The following is a 16,413-nucleotide window of genomic DNA, read 5'->3' on the forward strand; positions in this document are numbered from 1 at the left end:
TACAGAACAGAATCCCTTATCGCTCCTACGCTAACAATAACGATCAATCGCCAACTGTACAAACATTTACGTGTTTTTATTAACATTTTTACACTTTTCAATAGTTACATCGTAATTCGCGCCTCGAATTTATTTTATACAAAGGATACGTGAAATAACACGGTGGATAATAACAATGATCGCGTCGCCTCGATCGTGAAATACATACTTTCCTTCGAACGTTCGATATTGTTTGGCAAACCGTCAACCAGCAGTTTCTTTCCCTTCGATTCCTCGTTCGGTTACGCGTTTCTTATCATTGCACCTGCTACGCGTACCATTCTACCGTATTTCGTTCGGTACTCGATAATGTTTCGTCTAGTCGATCCCGTGAAATCTTCCCTCTTATAGTACGTTCGATCGATATCCACGGCAGATAAAGATCACGATACATTCGATGCAACAAGTTCGCCTGTAATCCATTTGTATTTCGTCACGCGTACTATTCGGAGCTGTAAAGATTGCACGCGCGCGCGCGCGCGCGGAAGGAACGCGAGTTCTCTCTCTTCTCGGCGCAACCGCATTACGTCTCTCATTTTTTCAAACGGTTCCGTCTACCGCCTAGATAAACTCGTATCGCTCGAGAGACTCGGCCGGCGCGAACGAAGTATCCCCTCTTGTCCCTGTGCCGTCCCATCGGCAATCTTTCCAGTTCCGAATAGTACACGTTTCGAATCTACTAAACTAATTGATCGGACATTTCAACGATTTCCTCGAAATTATCGAGAAACTTCGTTCGCACCGGATCTCTTTCGCCGAGCTTCCTATCGAATTACGCGACTCGCTCGCGAACCAACCGAACGTTCTCGAAACATTTTCTTACTCGTTTTTCTCGCTCTTATACCCTTAAGCTGTGTGTACTTTTATTCTATTTCGATAAACCTATACGTTAATGCCAGACGGAATATCTACCTAGATACATACACAGACCTATACGTATACGTGTACGTATGTATCTACATAGGGGATGTATATGCGTACGACGATCAATTATCGCTACTAGAACCACAAATTATACCCTGCTAACGTTTTCATTTTATTTTAACGTCTTTCTATATTTGACAAACATGTCGACGACAAACTAATTGTTTAACTCTCTGTATCGGTGAATTACATGCGGGCGTACAAAGTAATTTATTCGTTTTCTGCGCATACAACGGACAATCCCTTTGGCATTAACGTCAAATATTTCTTTACGTTACGTTACAGAAACAGTGATCTCTCCTTTCTTTTCGACGTTACACATTTATTTCAAATCTTTTCGTATCGTCTTCTGTCAATTTCATCTGAGCCATAGTTTTAATCGAAGAGCATCTACACCGTTCAAGTAATACCGAAATAATCGCTTGTCGCGCACGAAACCAAGATTTTCGTATAAACGCAGCGCTGGTCGATTGGTGATTTCAGTTTCTAAAACTACTTCGTCCGCGTTGTCTTCTACCATTGCTTGGATCGCCCTTCTCACCAGATTCGATCCGATCTTCCGCTTTCGATATTTTACGTCGACCGCTAACATAGCGATGTATCCACGTTTTATCACCTTTCTATGGATGTCCAGCTTGCAGACGATGGCACCAACGCACTCGTCTCCGTGCATCGCCTTGACGAACAAAAAGCAAGAGTTTTCTGTAAATTCTACACCTGCAAGACAAACGATTCCAACCAAAGCTGACCAACATTTCTTTTTTATTCCACGTTCATTTCGAAACTTGCAAACTTTCTCTCTCACCCTTCTCCCCCTCTCGTGCTCGCATTCCCGTAAAGGCATGCACACGCGCGCGTTCTTTCGCGCGTAATAAACTAAAGTATACCGATATATTTGCTCTAACGTTCGTTCGATATACTCGACAATTTTTTAAGTATACCTACCAGGAAGCATAATTTTGGCCAGTTATGGATAAAATATCTATAAGTGTAAATAGAGTAGGGTTCGCTTAGGTCCTTCTGAATTAATTTCATTATATCAGGCATTTGCAATTCGCTCGTGTAACTAACGTATCGGATGTTGTCGTCCTTGTTTCCCAGAGGCGACGAATCTGCTTTATCTAAATACGTACAAGGAGAAAGAAACTATAACGATACGTTTGTTAAAACATTGTTCGTCTATCTTTACTACCCTGTTGCTTCTCGCGATTAAATAATATATAGAATTAACGTTTTATGCAATTTACCTCTAACGAATTAATGTTTTCTAAACAAAATAGATTATATATACTTGAAGCGCTATGTTGTAATGTTACATTTTTTTTTGTACCGTGTTGATTTAAATGACTAGGTTCCATATTTTGTGATTCTGGAAGATCGGTGGTACTGGCAGTTCTTTCGGGTGAATTACAAACACCGTTCACTCGAGATATTCCGTTCGTATGTGCATCTCCATAAGTTTCGGTTGTTTTCAAACAAAGCCGAGATTTAAAGTCTAGACTGGTAATATCTATTACGGAATTTTCACTCTTATCTTTGATGCTACCTTCTTCGATCTCGCATTCGTTTCCGTCCGTAATACTCTCCGCTTTAATCGTTTCCATCTCTTTCGACTTTTCCAATTTCCAAGATACTTTAGTTTCACTTTATTAAAATATATAGTTTAGCTAACGAATTTCGGAGGTAATACGTTTTACACTTTTTTCTACGATCGACTACCGCGACATTACAACTTTTATGCGTTACGTACACTTTTCAATCGAATTTTCATAATTACGGTAAATCGTGCGATTTCTGACGTAAATTTTATCTGAAAATACAGAAATCCGACGTATACCTCCCAACGATGGACACCATATTGAATTTTCTCTAATGACTGCTAGAAATCAAACACGAACAACGATTTTGTAAGAATCGTAGAGAACAATCGTCTCGTGACTGATTGTTTTCACGAAAGTTCAACGTTTTATTCGAAAAGTATCTTCATGGAAATACACGTTATCTTTCGTTCTCGTTCATAGAGGGCAGCCGAGTTTGCCTATTGTGGTGATCATCAGAGTCATCGTCGATCAAGAAGGATTTCATTTTCAAGCCATCGATAAAGAAGATTTCTATTTATATTTGACATTCAATTTTATTGTTCAATTGTATATTTTAAAAAGAAAAACGTTCGCTATTCATTCCTTAATCAAATTTAAATTCAGCAACACGCATTTCAAAATCAATATCAATAAATCAGTTATTTTTGAAGTTTTAATCTATTAACTAATTTTAAATATAGAGACGCATTCTCTATATTTTTGGTGACCCCGACGTGATATTTTAAACTGCCATAAGAAATTATAATTAAAGAGGAAAATTTTCAAAATGTATCGCACACCGGAACCGGAAAGAAGCAGACCCCAAATTGATATTGAGGAATCACCAAATCAAGCAACAAGCAATAATTTGCAGCAAAATTTTAATTCAGACGGTCAAGATTCAATAGAAGTTGCACGCGTAGTTAAATTACCTCCTTTCTGGAAGGAGAATCCAATCCTCTGGTTTAAACAAGTCGAAGCAGCATTTGCTGTGTCAAGAATTACAAATGACGATTCGAGGTTCCGCTATGTTATTCTTAATTTGGAGCAAGCAGTACTACCTATTGTATCGGATATTTTGGAATCCCCGCCGGATTTTGGAAAGTACGAGGCTTTGAAGAACAGGATTATTAGTGTTCTTGCAGAAACCAACGAGTCAAGACTACGAAAGCTTTTGCATGGTCATGATTTGGGTGATGAAAAACCTTCTGTTTTCTTACAAAAAATGAGACACCTTGCTTCAGGTCAGTGTTCAGACTCAGTATTACGTAGTCTATTTTTAGAACAAATGCCCTCAAATATTAGAACAATCTTGACAATTTCCGAAACACCAGATCTCTCAAAATTAGCGCTGCAAGCTGATAAAATTATAGAAATGACTCGTGGAAATAATATCTCATCAGTTGATCCTGTTAATTCTATTTCAAATTTAGTCGATAAAGATTCGCTTGCAAAACAAGTTGCAGAATTGAAAAGTTTGGTCGAAACTCTTTCTGTAGATGTTAACAGAAATAGAGACAGATTTAGACATCATAGCAAATATCGACATCGATCAAATTCTAGAAGACGTTATAATAATTTTAATAATTATAATTCCAATAACGATCATAATTTGCAACAAGTATGCTTCTTTCATAAGAAGTTTGGTAAATTAGCTAGAAAATGTCAACAACCTTGTAATTTTGGTCAGGAAGAGGAAAACTACACAAGCCATCGTCAGTAAAGATGGTTGGCGATGGTTCAAATGCGAAAAGCCGTCTTTTTGTCACAGATCGTACCAGCGGAACGCGATTTCTTGTGGACTCTGGTGCTGATGTTTCAGTCTTACCTAGATCAGCATGCAAAGGGCCGTTTCATCAAAATGATTACAAATTATATGCTGCAAATAATTCTATTATCAATACTTATGGCATTTTAACAAAAACGGTAGATCTTGGTCTTAGGCGAGTTTTTAAGTGGCAGTTTTGTGTTGCTGATGTTCAACGTCCAATTCTTGGTGCAGATTTCTTAAGACATTTCGGACTTCTTATTGATCTTAAGCATCGATGTTTGCGTGATGGTTTGACACAGCTAACATCACCAGGTATTCCAACAGAAACTGCAGCAAATCTCTCTTCGGTCGAAAAAGATAACCCATTTGCTCAAATTCTTTCACAATATCCAGAAGTTACTAGACCAAGACGTATAAGTGTTAATTCAGCTCATCAGGTTCGACATCATATAATTACACGAGGTCCTCCAACTGTCGAACGTCCGCGACGTCTTCCACCTGACAAATTTAAGGTAGCCAAAGCTGAGTTTGACGCAATGATTGAACAAGGAATTTGTCGTCCATCTAGCAGCCAATGGGCAAGTCCTTTACATATGGTCCCGAAAAAAACAGGCGATTGGAGACCTTGTGGTGATTATCGTAGGCTGAATTCAGTTACAGTTCCAGATAATTATCCTATACCACATATTCAGGACTTTGCTGCTAGCCTTTACGGAAAAAAGATATTTACGACAATTGATTTAGTTAAAGCCTATTACCAAATTCCGGTTGCTGAAGAGGATATTCCGAAGACTGCTGTTACAACGCCATTTGGTCTTTTTGAATTTGTTGTGATGCCTTTTGGTCTTAGAAATGCAGCTCAAACTTTTCAAAGATTTATGGATTTTGTTCTTCGAGGTTTAGATTTTGTTTATTGTTACTTGGATGATATACTTGTTGCGTCTAAAAGTTTTAAAGAACATGAAGAACATCTTCATATTTTATTTAAACGTCTTAAAGATTTTGGAATTACAATCAATGTTGCAAAAAGTGTTTTTGGAAAGACAGAAGTCACTTATCTAGGCTATAAAGTTAACACTTCTGGAATTACACCTTTACCTGACAGAGTAAAGGCTATTCAAGATTATCCGAGACCTTCAACGGTTGCAGAGTTACGTCGTTTTCTTGGAGTTATTAATTTTTACCGTCGTTTCGTTAAGGATGCAGCACATGTTCAAGCTCCTCTTTGTTCTTATTTAGTTAATAGCAAAAAAGGTGACAAAACTGCTATTCAATGGACTCCTGAAGCTGAACATGCTTTTGAGCAATGCAAAAGCAGTTTGGCGTCAGCAACATTATTGGTTCATCCTCGTCCTAATGCATCGCTAAAATTACGCACTGATGCCTCTGATATTGCAATTGGAGCTGTTCTTGAACAATTTGATGATGGTCATTGGCAACCTCTTGGGTTCTTTTCTCGAAAACTGCACGGGTCGGAACTTAGATACAGCGCTTATGACCGAGAATTATTGGCAATATATGATGCTATAAGGCACTTTCGACATTTTCTTGAAGGTCGTCATTTCAAGATTCTCACTGATCATAAACCACTTATTTATGCTTTCAACAAACGTTCTGATAAAGCATCTCCTCGACAACAACGTCAACTTGATTTCGTGGCGCAGTTTTCTACAAATATTGAACATGTATCAGGTAGCAGCAATATTGTGGCAGATGCCTTTTCTCGTTTGGAGGAAATTAACTTACCAGTTATCGTTGATACTCAAGAATTAGCTGAAAGACAGCAGGAAGATCCTGAATTGCAGCAACTTCTTCAGTCTTCTACGTCACTTCAACTTCGACAATTGCGAATGGATAATTCTGACACTACTATTTTCTGTGACATTTCAACAGGAATTGCTAGACCTTATGTTCCTGTTTCTCTTCGTTCAAGGATTTTCAATATGGTTCATAATTTATCTCATCCTGGTGCTAAAGCAACTTGCCAGCTAATTGGAAAAAAGTTTGTTTGGTCACATATGAAGAAAGATATCACTAATCGTGTTAAGACTTGTTTATCTTGTCAACTTGCTAAAGTCAATCGACATACGAAGCGTCAACCTACAGTCATTCCTGTTCCTGATGAAAGATTTTATCATGTGCATTTAGATTTGGTTGGTCCTCTTCCTCCATCTCAAGGTTTTCAATATATTTTGACTATGATTGATAGATATTCTCGTTGGCCTGAAGCTATACCTTTAAAAGAAGCAACAGCAGATTCGGTAGCCACAGCTTTCTACCGACATTGGATTTGTCGTTTTGGTAGTCCTGGTATAGTTACAACAGATCAAGGCAATCAATTTGAATCAGCGTTTTTCAAGGCTTTAACCAATTTAGCTGGATGCAAGAAGACGAGATCTACTGCTTATCATCCTCAAACGAATGGAATTCTGGAACGTTGGCATCGATCTTTAAAAACTTCGATCATGTGTCATGGAACTAATAATTGGATTGATGTTTTACCTACAGTTCTTCTTGGCCTTCGAACTGCTTATAAGGAAGATCTTAAAGCTTCAGCAGCAGAGCTTGTTTACGGAACAACACTTAGAATTCCTGGAGAATTTCTTTATACAGATTTAGATGCACCTCCATCACAAGTTTTTCTTGAGAGATTCAGAGAGCACATGCAAAAGTTGCGACCTTGTCCAGCTTCGCATCACACTAAATCTCGAATATTCGTTCATCAAGATTTGCAAAACTGTTCGCACGTTTTTGTTCGAGATGATTCTGTCCGACGTCCGTTAGAGCCACCTTACCGAGGTCCATTTCCGGTGACGGCTCGATCGGTCGACAATAATTATTTTTCAGTCGATATTGAAGGTCGCGTTGTTAATGTTTCTGTTGATAGATTGAAGCCTGCATTTTTAATTTCTAATCACAACGATTCCAAGTTTATTTCCTCAGATTCTGCAACAGGCTTGTTTCGACACTCTGAGCAGAGTCACCCACCCACTCCAGAACCCACACCCATTCCAGGATCAGTTCAACCTCAAGGTTCATTTCAATTACGGACTTATCCTCCAGCGAAGAAGAAGCGTGTCAGTTTCGTGACGACCTCGTCACTCGGGGGGGAGTATTGTGGTGATCATCAGAGTCATCGTCGATCAAGAAGGATTTCATTTTCAAGCCATCGATAAAGAAGATTTCTATTTATATTTGACATTCAATTTTATTGTTCAATTGTATATTTTAAAAAGAAAAACGTTCGCTATTCATTCCTTAATCAAATTTAAATTCAGCAACACGCATTTCAAAATCAATATCAATAAATCAGTTATTTTTGAAGTTTTAATCTATTAACTAATTTTAAATATAGAGACGCATTCTCTATAGATCGTTTTCTATGGACGAGAGCCTCTCGTTAGCGTCATTTATTTCTACATCTGTGGTTTAACGCCATCTTTAACACCTAGCCTATCCTATCCGTTGCTACCCGTGTACACGTTTAGCCACTTTAGTCACGATGGGTGAGTTAGTTTATTATTTCCGAATATCGCATTCATCGCTTCCGATCCACATTTTCCAATTAAAAATTGCCAACTCTTAATCATCGTTGGTTTACAATATTCCTAGATTTTTTTCATTAAATATACGTTACACTGATAAATTATGATGAATTTCTAATGTTCAAATGACATTTCGTTGGTTTCGCGTTTGCTTCGTAGTATTTACAATTCTTTATTGTCTACTTATATAAGCGACACATTTAACAAATAGTTGAAAGAGCATAGTATTTTTTTTAGCCATTTTATACAAGTTTTCTCAATGTAATTATTTCAAAAGATAATGTCTGGATGTACAAGCTAAAACGAATTCATTATAGGTATTTCTCGTGATCATTGGCATAAAAGGCGAGCCACTGGTGGCAAAAGAAAGCCTCTTCGTAAAAAGAGGAAATTCGAGTTAGGACGTCCGGCTGCAAATACTAAACTTGGAGCTCAGCGTATTCACACGGTATTGTTGTTGCCTTCGTCATCTTAGACATACGCATTGTCATATATTCCCGAAACATTATTCATAAAATGATGACTACCTTTACCTACTCTGAATGTCGTGTTGACAAATATCTCACAGCGTACTGAGCATAATTAATTATCGTATATTTTTTCGACGCGTAAAATATTTAAACAGACTTGAAGCTTTCTGTCTCTGCATAAACTAGGTACGCACGAGAGGCGGTAACAAAAAGTACAGAGCTCTTCGCTTGGATACAGGGAACTTCTCGTGGGGATCAGAATGTACTACCAGGAAGACACGTATTATCGACGTTGTCTATAATGCGTCTAATAACGAACTGGTGAGAACTAAGACCTTGGTAAAAAATGCAATCGTTACCATCGACGCAACGCCGTTTAGACAGTGGTACGAAAGCCATTACGTTTTACCATTGGGACGTAAAAGAGGTGCTAAGTTGGTGAGAAATTAAATTCGTAAGGGTTCGATATTACTGGAAACTAAACATTTTAATGAAGAATTATACATGCGTAGACTGAAGCCGAGGAAGAGGTTTTGAACAAAAAACGGTCAAAGAAAGTAGAAGCTAAATACAAAGCAAGACAACGATTTGCCAAAGTTGAACCTGCTTTGGAAGAACAGTTCGCTACGGGTCGTGTCCTTGGTAAGAAGCAGCGTTTTATGCACTTGTATGCCCATCTCGGTTTCGTATTCTTTGTTATTTTACCGTTCGACGTTCTTCTACCTTCAATATTTCGTACATTGAAACAGCAGATAGGAATAGAATGTAGAAAATTTTTAACACGAATTCGAATCATTTACAAGAATAACTTTATATTTCAGCTTGCATAGCAAGTAGGCCTGGACAGTGCGGACGAGCAGATGGTTATATACTCGAAGGAAAAGAATTAGAATTCTATATGAGGAAAATTAAAAGTAAAAAAGCTAAATAAACGTATGATCAAAGTTGGCCGATAGTTTCTTTTTCTTTTTGCATTCCATAATAGTTCCGAAATTGAAGATTCGAAGCTTTCAAAGGCCAGTTTGACGTCACTACTTGAACAGTACTATAACTTTTAAATTTCAAAACTCGTTCGGTCATTCATACACGTGAGTTACACACACGCACACGTACAGTCTTTTTTTTTATATAATAAACAAATTCGTGTGTCAGTACCGGTTAAACGTATTCGATACTGTCACGAAAGAATTTTTAGATGGATTTCAATTAAGAAAAAGATTAAAAACTGAAAAGCTAAATAAACGCGAAATAACAACATTTTTCCCAACTAATGAATAATTAGTTGTACAAGGTGTACAGTATATGACTCTGAGTATTATACATACACATCTGCACACGAGGATATAAACGTATGATGTCGTAAACAAGCGGTACGAGTTCAGTACTAAACATTAAAAAAATGTGATACGTCAACAACAGATACATATCCGTTGTTTATATGTTGTTTAATCGGACAAAAAATGAAACTTAGTACACGAGAAACGTATTACGTAAGTACATCGTATGTTTTTTTAAAACATACAAAATTTACTCAACGTAATATACAAATTGTATAATATTTATATACATTATCAATATGAAAGTGGAACAATTTTCAACATAATAATAATAATAATAATAGCAATATTAGTAGAATCTAATAATCGTTGCAGAAACATTCGTGTTTCATTTGTACATTGTCGCATCGGAGTATGAAGTACATTCGTATGCAAGTACAAAAGCTTCCCTCAATCATGCAAGAGTTCTTTCAACGCTTACTTATTATTTTACTCTTCTATATATATATATATATATATATATATATATATTTTTCCCCTTCATACTTAGAAGAGTAAGTTGATAAGTAATTTTCTACATAGCAGTTGAAAAGAAATGCATAGTAGAAGACATCATAGTTTATACATTTCTCTTTCCCTCTCTCTGCAACCGAGAGAAACCTAACTTGCACATGACTATAAACATACGATCGCAACGTCGTTACGATACATTCTTGTGTACATTCATTCTGAATATCGTTAACAATCCTTCGTATTTATGCAAGATGACGCCCAACTATTATTGATCTCTTGTTCTTCGCGTCTGCTTTTAATTCTGAAAAAGTTTATCAACCTATACGAAATGTTTTCTATAAAAAAATTTTCCACCTAATACGTGATACGCTATGACGAAGTCCCATTATCTTCTTTAGAGCAAGACAAAGATAAAGATTCCGATATCTCATTCAGTTTGTTATGTGACAACGCGTATATCTTGCCAACAGAGCTGCTTACTGTGATATTATGATTCTGAAAAATATACACGAAATGTTTTGAACATTATATTGTGGTAATTATGCAAAACATTTTTATTTACATAATAACTTCTTTTTCGTTCGCCCTATATACCATTAGTGAAATCGTCGAAAACGCAGAAGCAGTATGAAGGGACCAAAGGCATACTCAGTGTAAGTTAAAAGGTAATGTGCATGTATCGCTAAATTCTATCACGAATAAAAGACGTATCATCGAATAAAGTGTTACGTGTATAATATGCATGGATTACAAGATAAAATTAGTTGTTTCCGTATAAAGTATAATTATTGGAGTGAACGTTACTCCTTGAATAAATATTCTTTATTTTTTTTTTTCTCTTTACGATACAAAAAAATGCATGTATAAAGTACTGTTTCGTTTTAACGCCGTGTGACGATAATGCTTTCGCAAAAAAACGCAAGACACGAAGAACCGTGTAATAAAAATATAATGGGTTATTGCTAGAACTTAGAGGAACATGTATTTATAATTTATTAAAGTCGTGGCTTCGGTTTCAGGGACTTACACCGATGTGTCCTCTAGGCCCTCCATATGTCTGATGTCGCATGCTGTGTATTTACCATAAGTCTGGGCATCACCTGCTGTTGTTGTTGTTGTGGTGGTGGTGGTGGCGGTGGTGGTTGTTGTTGTTGTTGTTGCTGTTGATTCGAATTCGAGGCGGAACTGGTAACGATAGTAGTAAACGAAGGTTTCTGAGCGCATGTTCTCATATGCATTGGCCAATGCGATTGCTGACAGGGATAATCGCAGTATGCCGTGTTCCAACAACAATAAAACAATGCTTCTCGACCACACATCGCGCACCATTGTTTACGTTTAATTTCTTCGATACATCGTAGTTTCTCTTCTTCAGCATCTCGACGAGTTTCTTCGATAGCGCGTAATCGTTCAGCTTCTAGACCTGCCTTCATCTCTCTTAATACTCTATCTGAAATGGATAACGAACATCGTTCTCCTGTATAGGTATGCAATGTCTCTGTCTGTTCGTCTAAGTTTGGGTATAGCGTAAAAACTGTAATTGATGTAATTCGAAACAAGGATCGAGTCATATTATACGCGTAATCTGTATACAAAGTAACGTACCAGTGTTGTGTCTTAATTCGGCTAATTGTTGTTGATGTTCCCATCTCATACGCTCTATTTGCAATCGTAAGAAGTGTACGGTCGCTTGATGATTTTCGGACACAGCGATCTCGCAACTCTGACTGCTATTTTCTTGAGCCGCTTCTTTGTACGCCTCCTCCATTAACCGAGCCATTCTTTTAGCCAAGTCTTGAGCACCATGATACAAACGAGCACTTATAGGCCCTGCTTCTGGCGGTAACATTTGATATTCGATCGCATTTTCGGCCCGGTTCGACGTAACAGGGACATTATATATCACGGAATCGATCGAATTTGGCAACGCGTTGACCGATGCGTGCGAAATAAGTTGCGGAACATTACGGGCCTTGTTGGGAAATGACTTTCTAGCTTTGCTTTCTTTTCTCTGATGGGACGTTTGCGGCGAACCTTTCGAAGGCTGACGAGACGCCGATACATCGCCGTTTTTTTCCTTTTCGACCATCTGTGAGTTATTATTATCGACAGGTTTTCTAACGATGTTTGGCATATCATTGTTTACGACGAAATCCAATGCATCGGCTGATCGATCCGTGGAAGAAACCGTTCCGTTAACGCGATCGGTATCGTTTCCTACAGACTTCTCCTTAGGTATCGTATCGTTATTGTTCGACTTTATCGTGATATCATTTAGCGACGTCGAATTATCTTCTTTAGCTCCGCTCATTAATTCTATCGTTTCCGTCGCTTTCTGTTTTTCTTCGTTTTCCAGAGATCTCAGGGCCTTCTCGGCATTCATTTTATCGACTATTCTAGTTTTCGGCTTATAAACTTTCACCATACTTTTAGTAGTCTTCAAATTATTTCTCAACGAATTTAACGGGCTTTGACCAGTGTCTCCTTTGTTGTTAACATTTGTTTTTAAAAGAGATTCCTGTTTGATCGTTCGGACGTCATCATCGTTCGTCGGATGCTTGTTTAACGGCGACGAGGACAAAGAGGAGGAGGAGGAGGACAACGATGACGACGACGATGATGATGTTGTTGATGACGACGACGACGAGGATGACGAAGACGACGACGACGTTACAAGTTGTTTCGATAGATTCTCTACGTTCTTCGCGTTATCCTTCGTCACCTCTATCTTTTCAGAGTTGTTATTCTGTTCGAACGTTGTTTCCCTTGATTCGTTCGAATTTCGTGTAGTCGTGCCACTTCCGCTCGTTTCATCGTTCTCATTAACTTTACTCGTGCTTGGTTTCACGTTCTCTCTATTCTTATTGGTCGTTTTTATGTTAGTTCCCTGGTCCTTTCCAATTTCTACCTGTTCTTTATTGTCTTTCTTTGCCGAGTGATTCGCATTCGGAGGTGTTTTCGATTCGTGATTAGTAAGCGCGACCGGTTCGACGTTGCTACATTTATTCGATTCTTGTAGTTTATTTTTCGTTTGTTCGGTACTTCGGTCAAGGTCACTGATTAAAATCTTACGTTCAATATCAGAAGTGTCTGCTTTCTCCGAGTCACTTTGTGCTTTAGATTTCGCGTGTAATCGTTTCTTGAAAAATTGTTTCTTCTTCGGAATCAAAAATTGCGCGGATACATAGCTGTTGGAACGAAGAGGGTCATAGTTTGGTAACATTAATTTTATTTGCGTTGGATCGTGCGGATTGTACTGCACTTTAGGTGGCGCAAATTTAAACTGACCAAACACCAGTTCGAGTTTCCGACAGTGACGAGTAATTTCCCGAACACATTCCTCCATATCTAATTTTCTTTTTCGTGGTAACGGAACTGGAGGATCCTCCGAATATAAATATAAATCTCGCGGTGAAACCCAGGCACGATCGTGCTCACCGAAAAAACGTACGTCCACGAAACCTTGAGAGTTCATTCGAGGCATAGCTTTTGCTGGCCAAAATGGAAAACCTTTCAATTTCGCCCATACGAGTGGATGAGGACGACGACAAGGTTCGATGAACCACGAAGGCTGCGGTCTCGGTAGGTTTCTTCCGTGAGCGTAACAATCGGGACACGCTTCGATTTCCGATACTTCTTGACGTGCCAATTTGATTATCTGTTTCGCGGCATTCGTTAATTTAGACGTATCAGCGTACACACCACCGCCTGTTCAAATTATTTCAATGAAACATATCATTATTAATGGTTCATCTATTCGTGCGATTTAATTTAACTTACAATACGCGTACATACATGTGTTGAACACGATACAATTGTGTTGTATCCATTTGGCGTCCGCCATAAACGCATCTGTACTGCCGTAGAGTTTACCCCGAACATTAGACTCCAAAAGGCTCAAGTCCATTGGTTTAACCACGTAGTCTAGATAATTTGGAGCTTCCGAAGCTTCTACTGGTTTCCAAAATGGTTCCGACTGCGAGAAAATAACTTAAATACAATTGTCGGTGTAAAACGAACACGATTCGTAAATACGAATGAAAAATTAATACATACACCTGGATATTCTCTCATTCTTTCGACTACGTGCTTTAATAACAAACACAATTGATCAACCGATAATTGTGCCATAGCCGTAGAACGTGTTTCTGCATTCTCCGCTTTCAAAATAGCTGCACATTCTCCGCATATCCAATTCTGGATAATCGACTGCTGCATCCCTATACATCTGCGATGCCACGATCGAGGACAAGCACTGCAATGTGCTTCTACGGATTCTTTGTGACATCGCCAACAAAACCTATCGTTCGTGCTTTTCTTTTTTCGTTTACTTCTAGGACTGTTCTCCTCTACCACCGGGTCTATTTCTTGTGCACTGAAAAACAATAAATTAACCGCGAAATAATTATATTTATAATTACGACTTATAATTAAATGCTGTCTGTACTTACACAAAATTTCGTCTTTTCCGTTTAAGATTGTTTCCAGCTTTCACCATAATTTCTTTTGCACTATTATTTTTACTAATCTTAAAATCATTTTCCGTTATAGGAGACATTGTATTCGTGTTCTGTGCATGTTCTATTTTATCTTTGTCAGATTTCATTTCTTTCTTTCTATTTTCTAAAATAATCACGTCCTCCTCGTCTTCGATACTCTTCTGATCACAGTTTGTCGTGCCAGGTGTACTTTTAATTGTACTTCCTGCATCTACGATTAAAATTTCATTTTCCTTCTTATTTAACACGTTGCTAGAAGGTTGTTGATCTTGTGTATCCGATAACCGCGAATGTTCTTCCTTTGCTTCGGATGTAGCTGAATTTTGCAGACATTTAGAGTCTGCAAAATTTTTTTGGATTTCTATCGATGTCATTTTGACTCATTGCACACGTTTAGTTTATCTATTTAAACATAATATTAAAAATTTCGGTTAGTAGCTTTGATCTACAAGACAATGTAGAAACGATCAAGAGATAAAATCTTTCAATTGAAATAAGCCTGTGCAGCGAATAAAAAATTATAAGAATAATGGAATAAGAGGGCTATTATAATCCTATCTTGTTCAACACAAAATAGAAGAAGCTACATTAAATAAAGACAACAAATGCTATTGTTGTATTATCATTGTGTTAAATATTAATTATTAACAATATGAAGCAGCATATAATAACAAAATCTATAGGAAAAAAAAGTTTAAAGCTATATCTACCTCTAGTACAGAAGAGAGGCAAAACAATTTCTATCTATGGTATTCATACATGAAACTAAAAGATGAAGGATACAAGCTTTTTGAAAAGTTTCTATAATTTCTATTGTTTTTCTAATTTATTCTACGGGTAAAGCAAAATCACTTCAATACAAATCTAAAACAACATGGATAAACGAGATATATCACTTACCAACACGACATTGCATCAAAAGCGTGAGCATTCCTTCCCCCTCCTACTTACCAATCTTCTTCCCGCTTGTATCTCCATCTTTCGGTAGTATTTTCAGTCAACAAAACACGTGGTGCTTAAAGTTTACAAATTATCATAAATAATGTTTATCGATTCTTTTTAACTTTTACATTTTTAATCGCTACAACATAATAAGTTCCATAATTTAATACATACCTATTAGCGCATAACGCGTGTGTAATCCTTCTCGCAAACACGTATATGCATGTACGCGTCTTTTTTAACTTATTATATACAAATAAACGAAATACTGTTATAAATTTAATATCGCTTATATGCATATATATACATAAGCATATTTATTTAATTACTTGTTCATATTTGAACACAACCGTCATTCGATAAGGATGACATTTTATTTTCTTTTTTTATTAAAAGAGGTTATGTATTTCACGAGAGATCGATTCAAACCAAAATGTTTGAAATGATTTAACGTTGGACATTTCGATGCGAATCTGTTCTATAATAATTTCAATAAAAATAAATTTAAACATTATTATCAAAGTGATACACATAAATAAATATATATTTATATACATCGACACATGTAACGTGTATTTAAAATGCGTTCAAATATTTTGTATTTGCCAAGTGCGGATACGATGATAAAAATATAAATTAATAATACTCGAAACTTTTAACATTGAATCTCACCATGTTTCTTTTTAAGTTCACCGAATAAACAACCAATAATAACGCGAAACATTACGTTATCGTCCTTATATTAGGTTATATACGTTATACTACAAAATACGCAGGTTATGCAAATACACAGTAATGTGCTTCCCTCTGTACGTTTTTCTGCACAAGTTATTGTTTGACAAATAAATTCAAA

General features: G+C 37.1%; 4 protein-coding genes across 16 annotated transcripts; 2 read left to right on the top strand and 2 right to left on the bottom strand.

The window, feature by feature from the left end:
• Positions 1-55: 55 nt before the first annotated feature.
• LOC100875092 (N-alpha-acetyltransferase 30) lies at positions 56-2,827 on the bottom strand. The gene is made up of 3 exons (XM_076541921.1): positions 2,294-2,827; positions 1,909-2,084; positions 56-1,639 (listed from the first exon to the last, which is right to left on the bottom strand). Exons 1-3 carry the CDS (start codon positions 2,565-2,567, stop codon positions 1,322-1,324), a joined length of 768 nt encoding a protein of 255 aa, XP_076398036.1. The 5' UTR covers positions 2,568-2,827; the 3' UTR covers positions 56-1,321.
• Positions 2,828-3,330: 503 nt separating this feature from the next.
• Positions 3,331-4,266, top strand: LOC143266326 (uncharacterized). Its single transcript, XM_076541928.1, has one exon. The coding sequence runs from the start codon at positions 3,331-3,333 to the stop codon at positions 4,264-4,266; it is 936 nt and encodes a 311-aa protein (XP_076398043.1).
• Positions 3,408-16,368, bottom strand: Zmynd8 (Zinc finger MYND-type containing 8). 13 transcript variants are annotated; one of them, XM_076541877.1, is made up of 15 exons: positions 16,233-16,368; positions 15,735-16,038; positions 15,519-15,633; positions 14,571-15,020; positions 14,176-14,494; positions 13,900-14,095; positions 11,725-13,827; positions 11,202-11,629; positions 6,817-10,614; positions 6,419-6,743; positions 6,061-6,302; positions 5,413-5,982; positions 5,073-5,256; positions 4,217-4,812; positions 3,408-4,102 (listed from the first exon to the last, which is right to left on the bottom strand). In XM_076541877.1, exons 4-9 carry the CDS (start codon positions 14,990-14,992, stop codon positions 10,489-10,491), a joined length of 3,594 nt encoding a protein of 1,197 aa, XP_076397992.1. In that variant the 5' UTR covers positions 14,993-15,020; positions 15,519-15,633; positions 15,735-16,038; positions 16,233-16,368; the 3' UTR covers positions 3,408-4,102; positions 4,217-4,812; positions 5,073-5,256; positions 5,413-5,982; positions 6,061-6,302; positions 6,419-6,743; positions 6,817-10,488. The 13 variants fall into 13 exon arrangements, with proteins under 13 accessions (XP_076397992.1, XP_076397988.1, XP_076397998.1 ...); XM_076541873.1 differs by having other exon boundaries at positions 4,217-4,371; positions 4,448-5,256; XM_076541883.1 differs by having other exon boundaries at positions 4,217-5,256; positions 11,202-11,569; positions 13,915-14,095.
• Positions 7,687-9,277, top strand: RpS8 (ribosomal protein S8). Its single transcript, XM_003707512.3, has 5 exons — positions 7,687-7,820; positions 8,177-8,307; positions 8,516-8,767; positions 8,842-8,971; positions 9,151-9,277. Exons 1-5 carry the CDS (start codon positions 7,817-7,819, stop codon positions 9,258-9,260), a joined length of 627 nt encoding a protein of 208 aa, XP_003707560.1. The 5' UTR covers positions 7,687-7,816; the 3' UTR covers positions 9,261-9,277.
• Positions 16,369-16,413: the final 45 nt, after the last annotated feature.

Source organism: Megachile rotundata, unplaced genomic scaffold (assembly GCF_050947335.1).
Source record: "Megachile rotundata isolate GNS110a unplaced genomic scaffold, iyMegRotu1 scaffold0229, whole genome shotgun sequence".
NCBI lineage: Eukaryota > Metazoa > Arthropoda > Insecta > Hymenoptera > Megachilidae > Megachile > Megachile rotundata.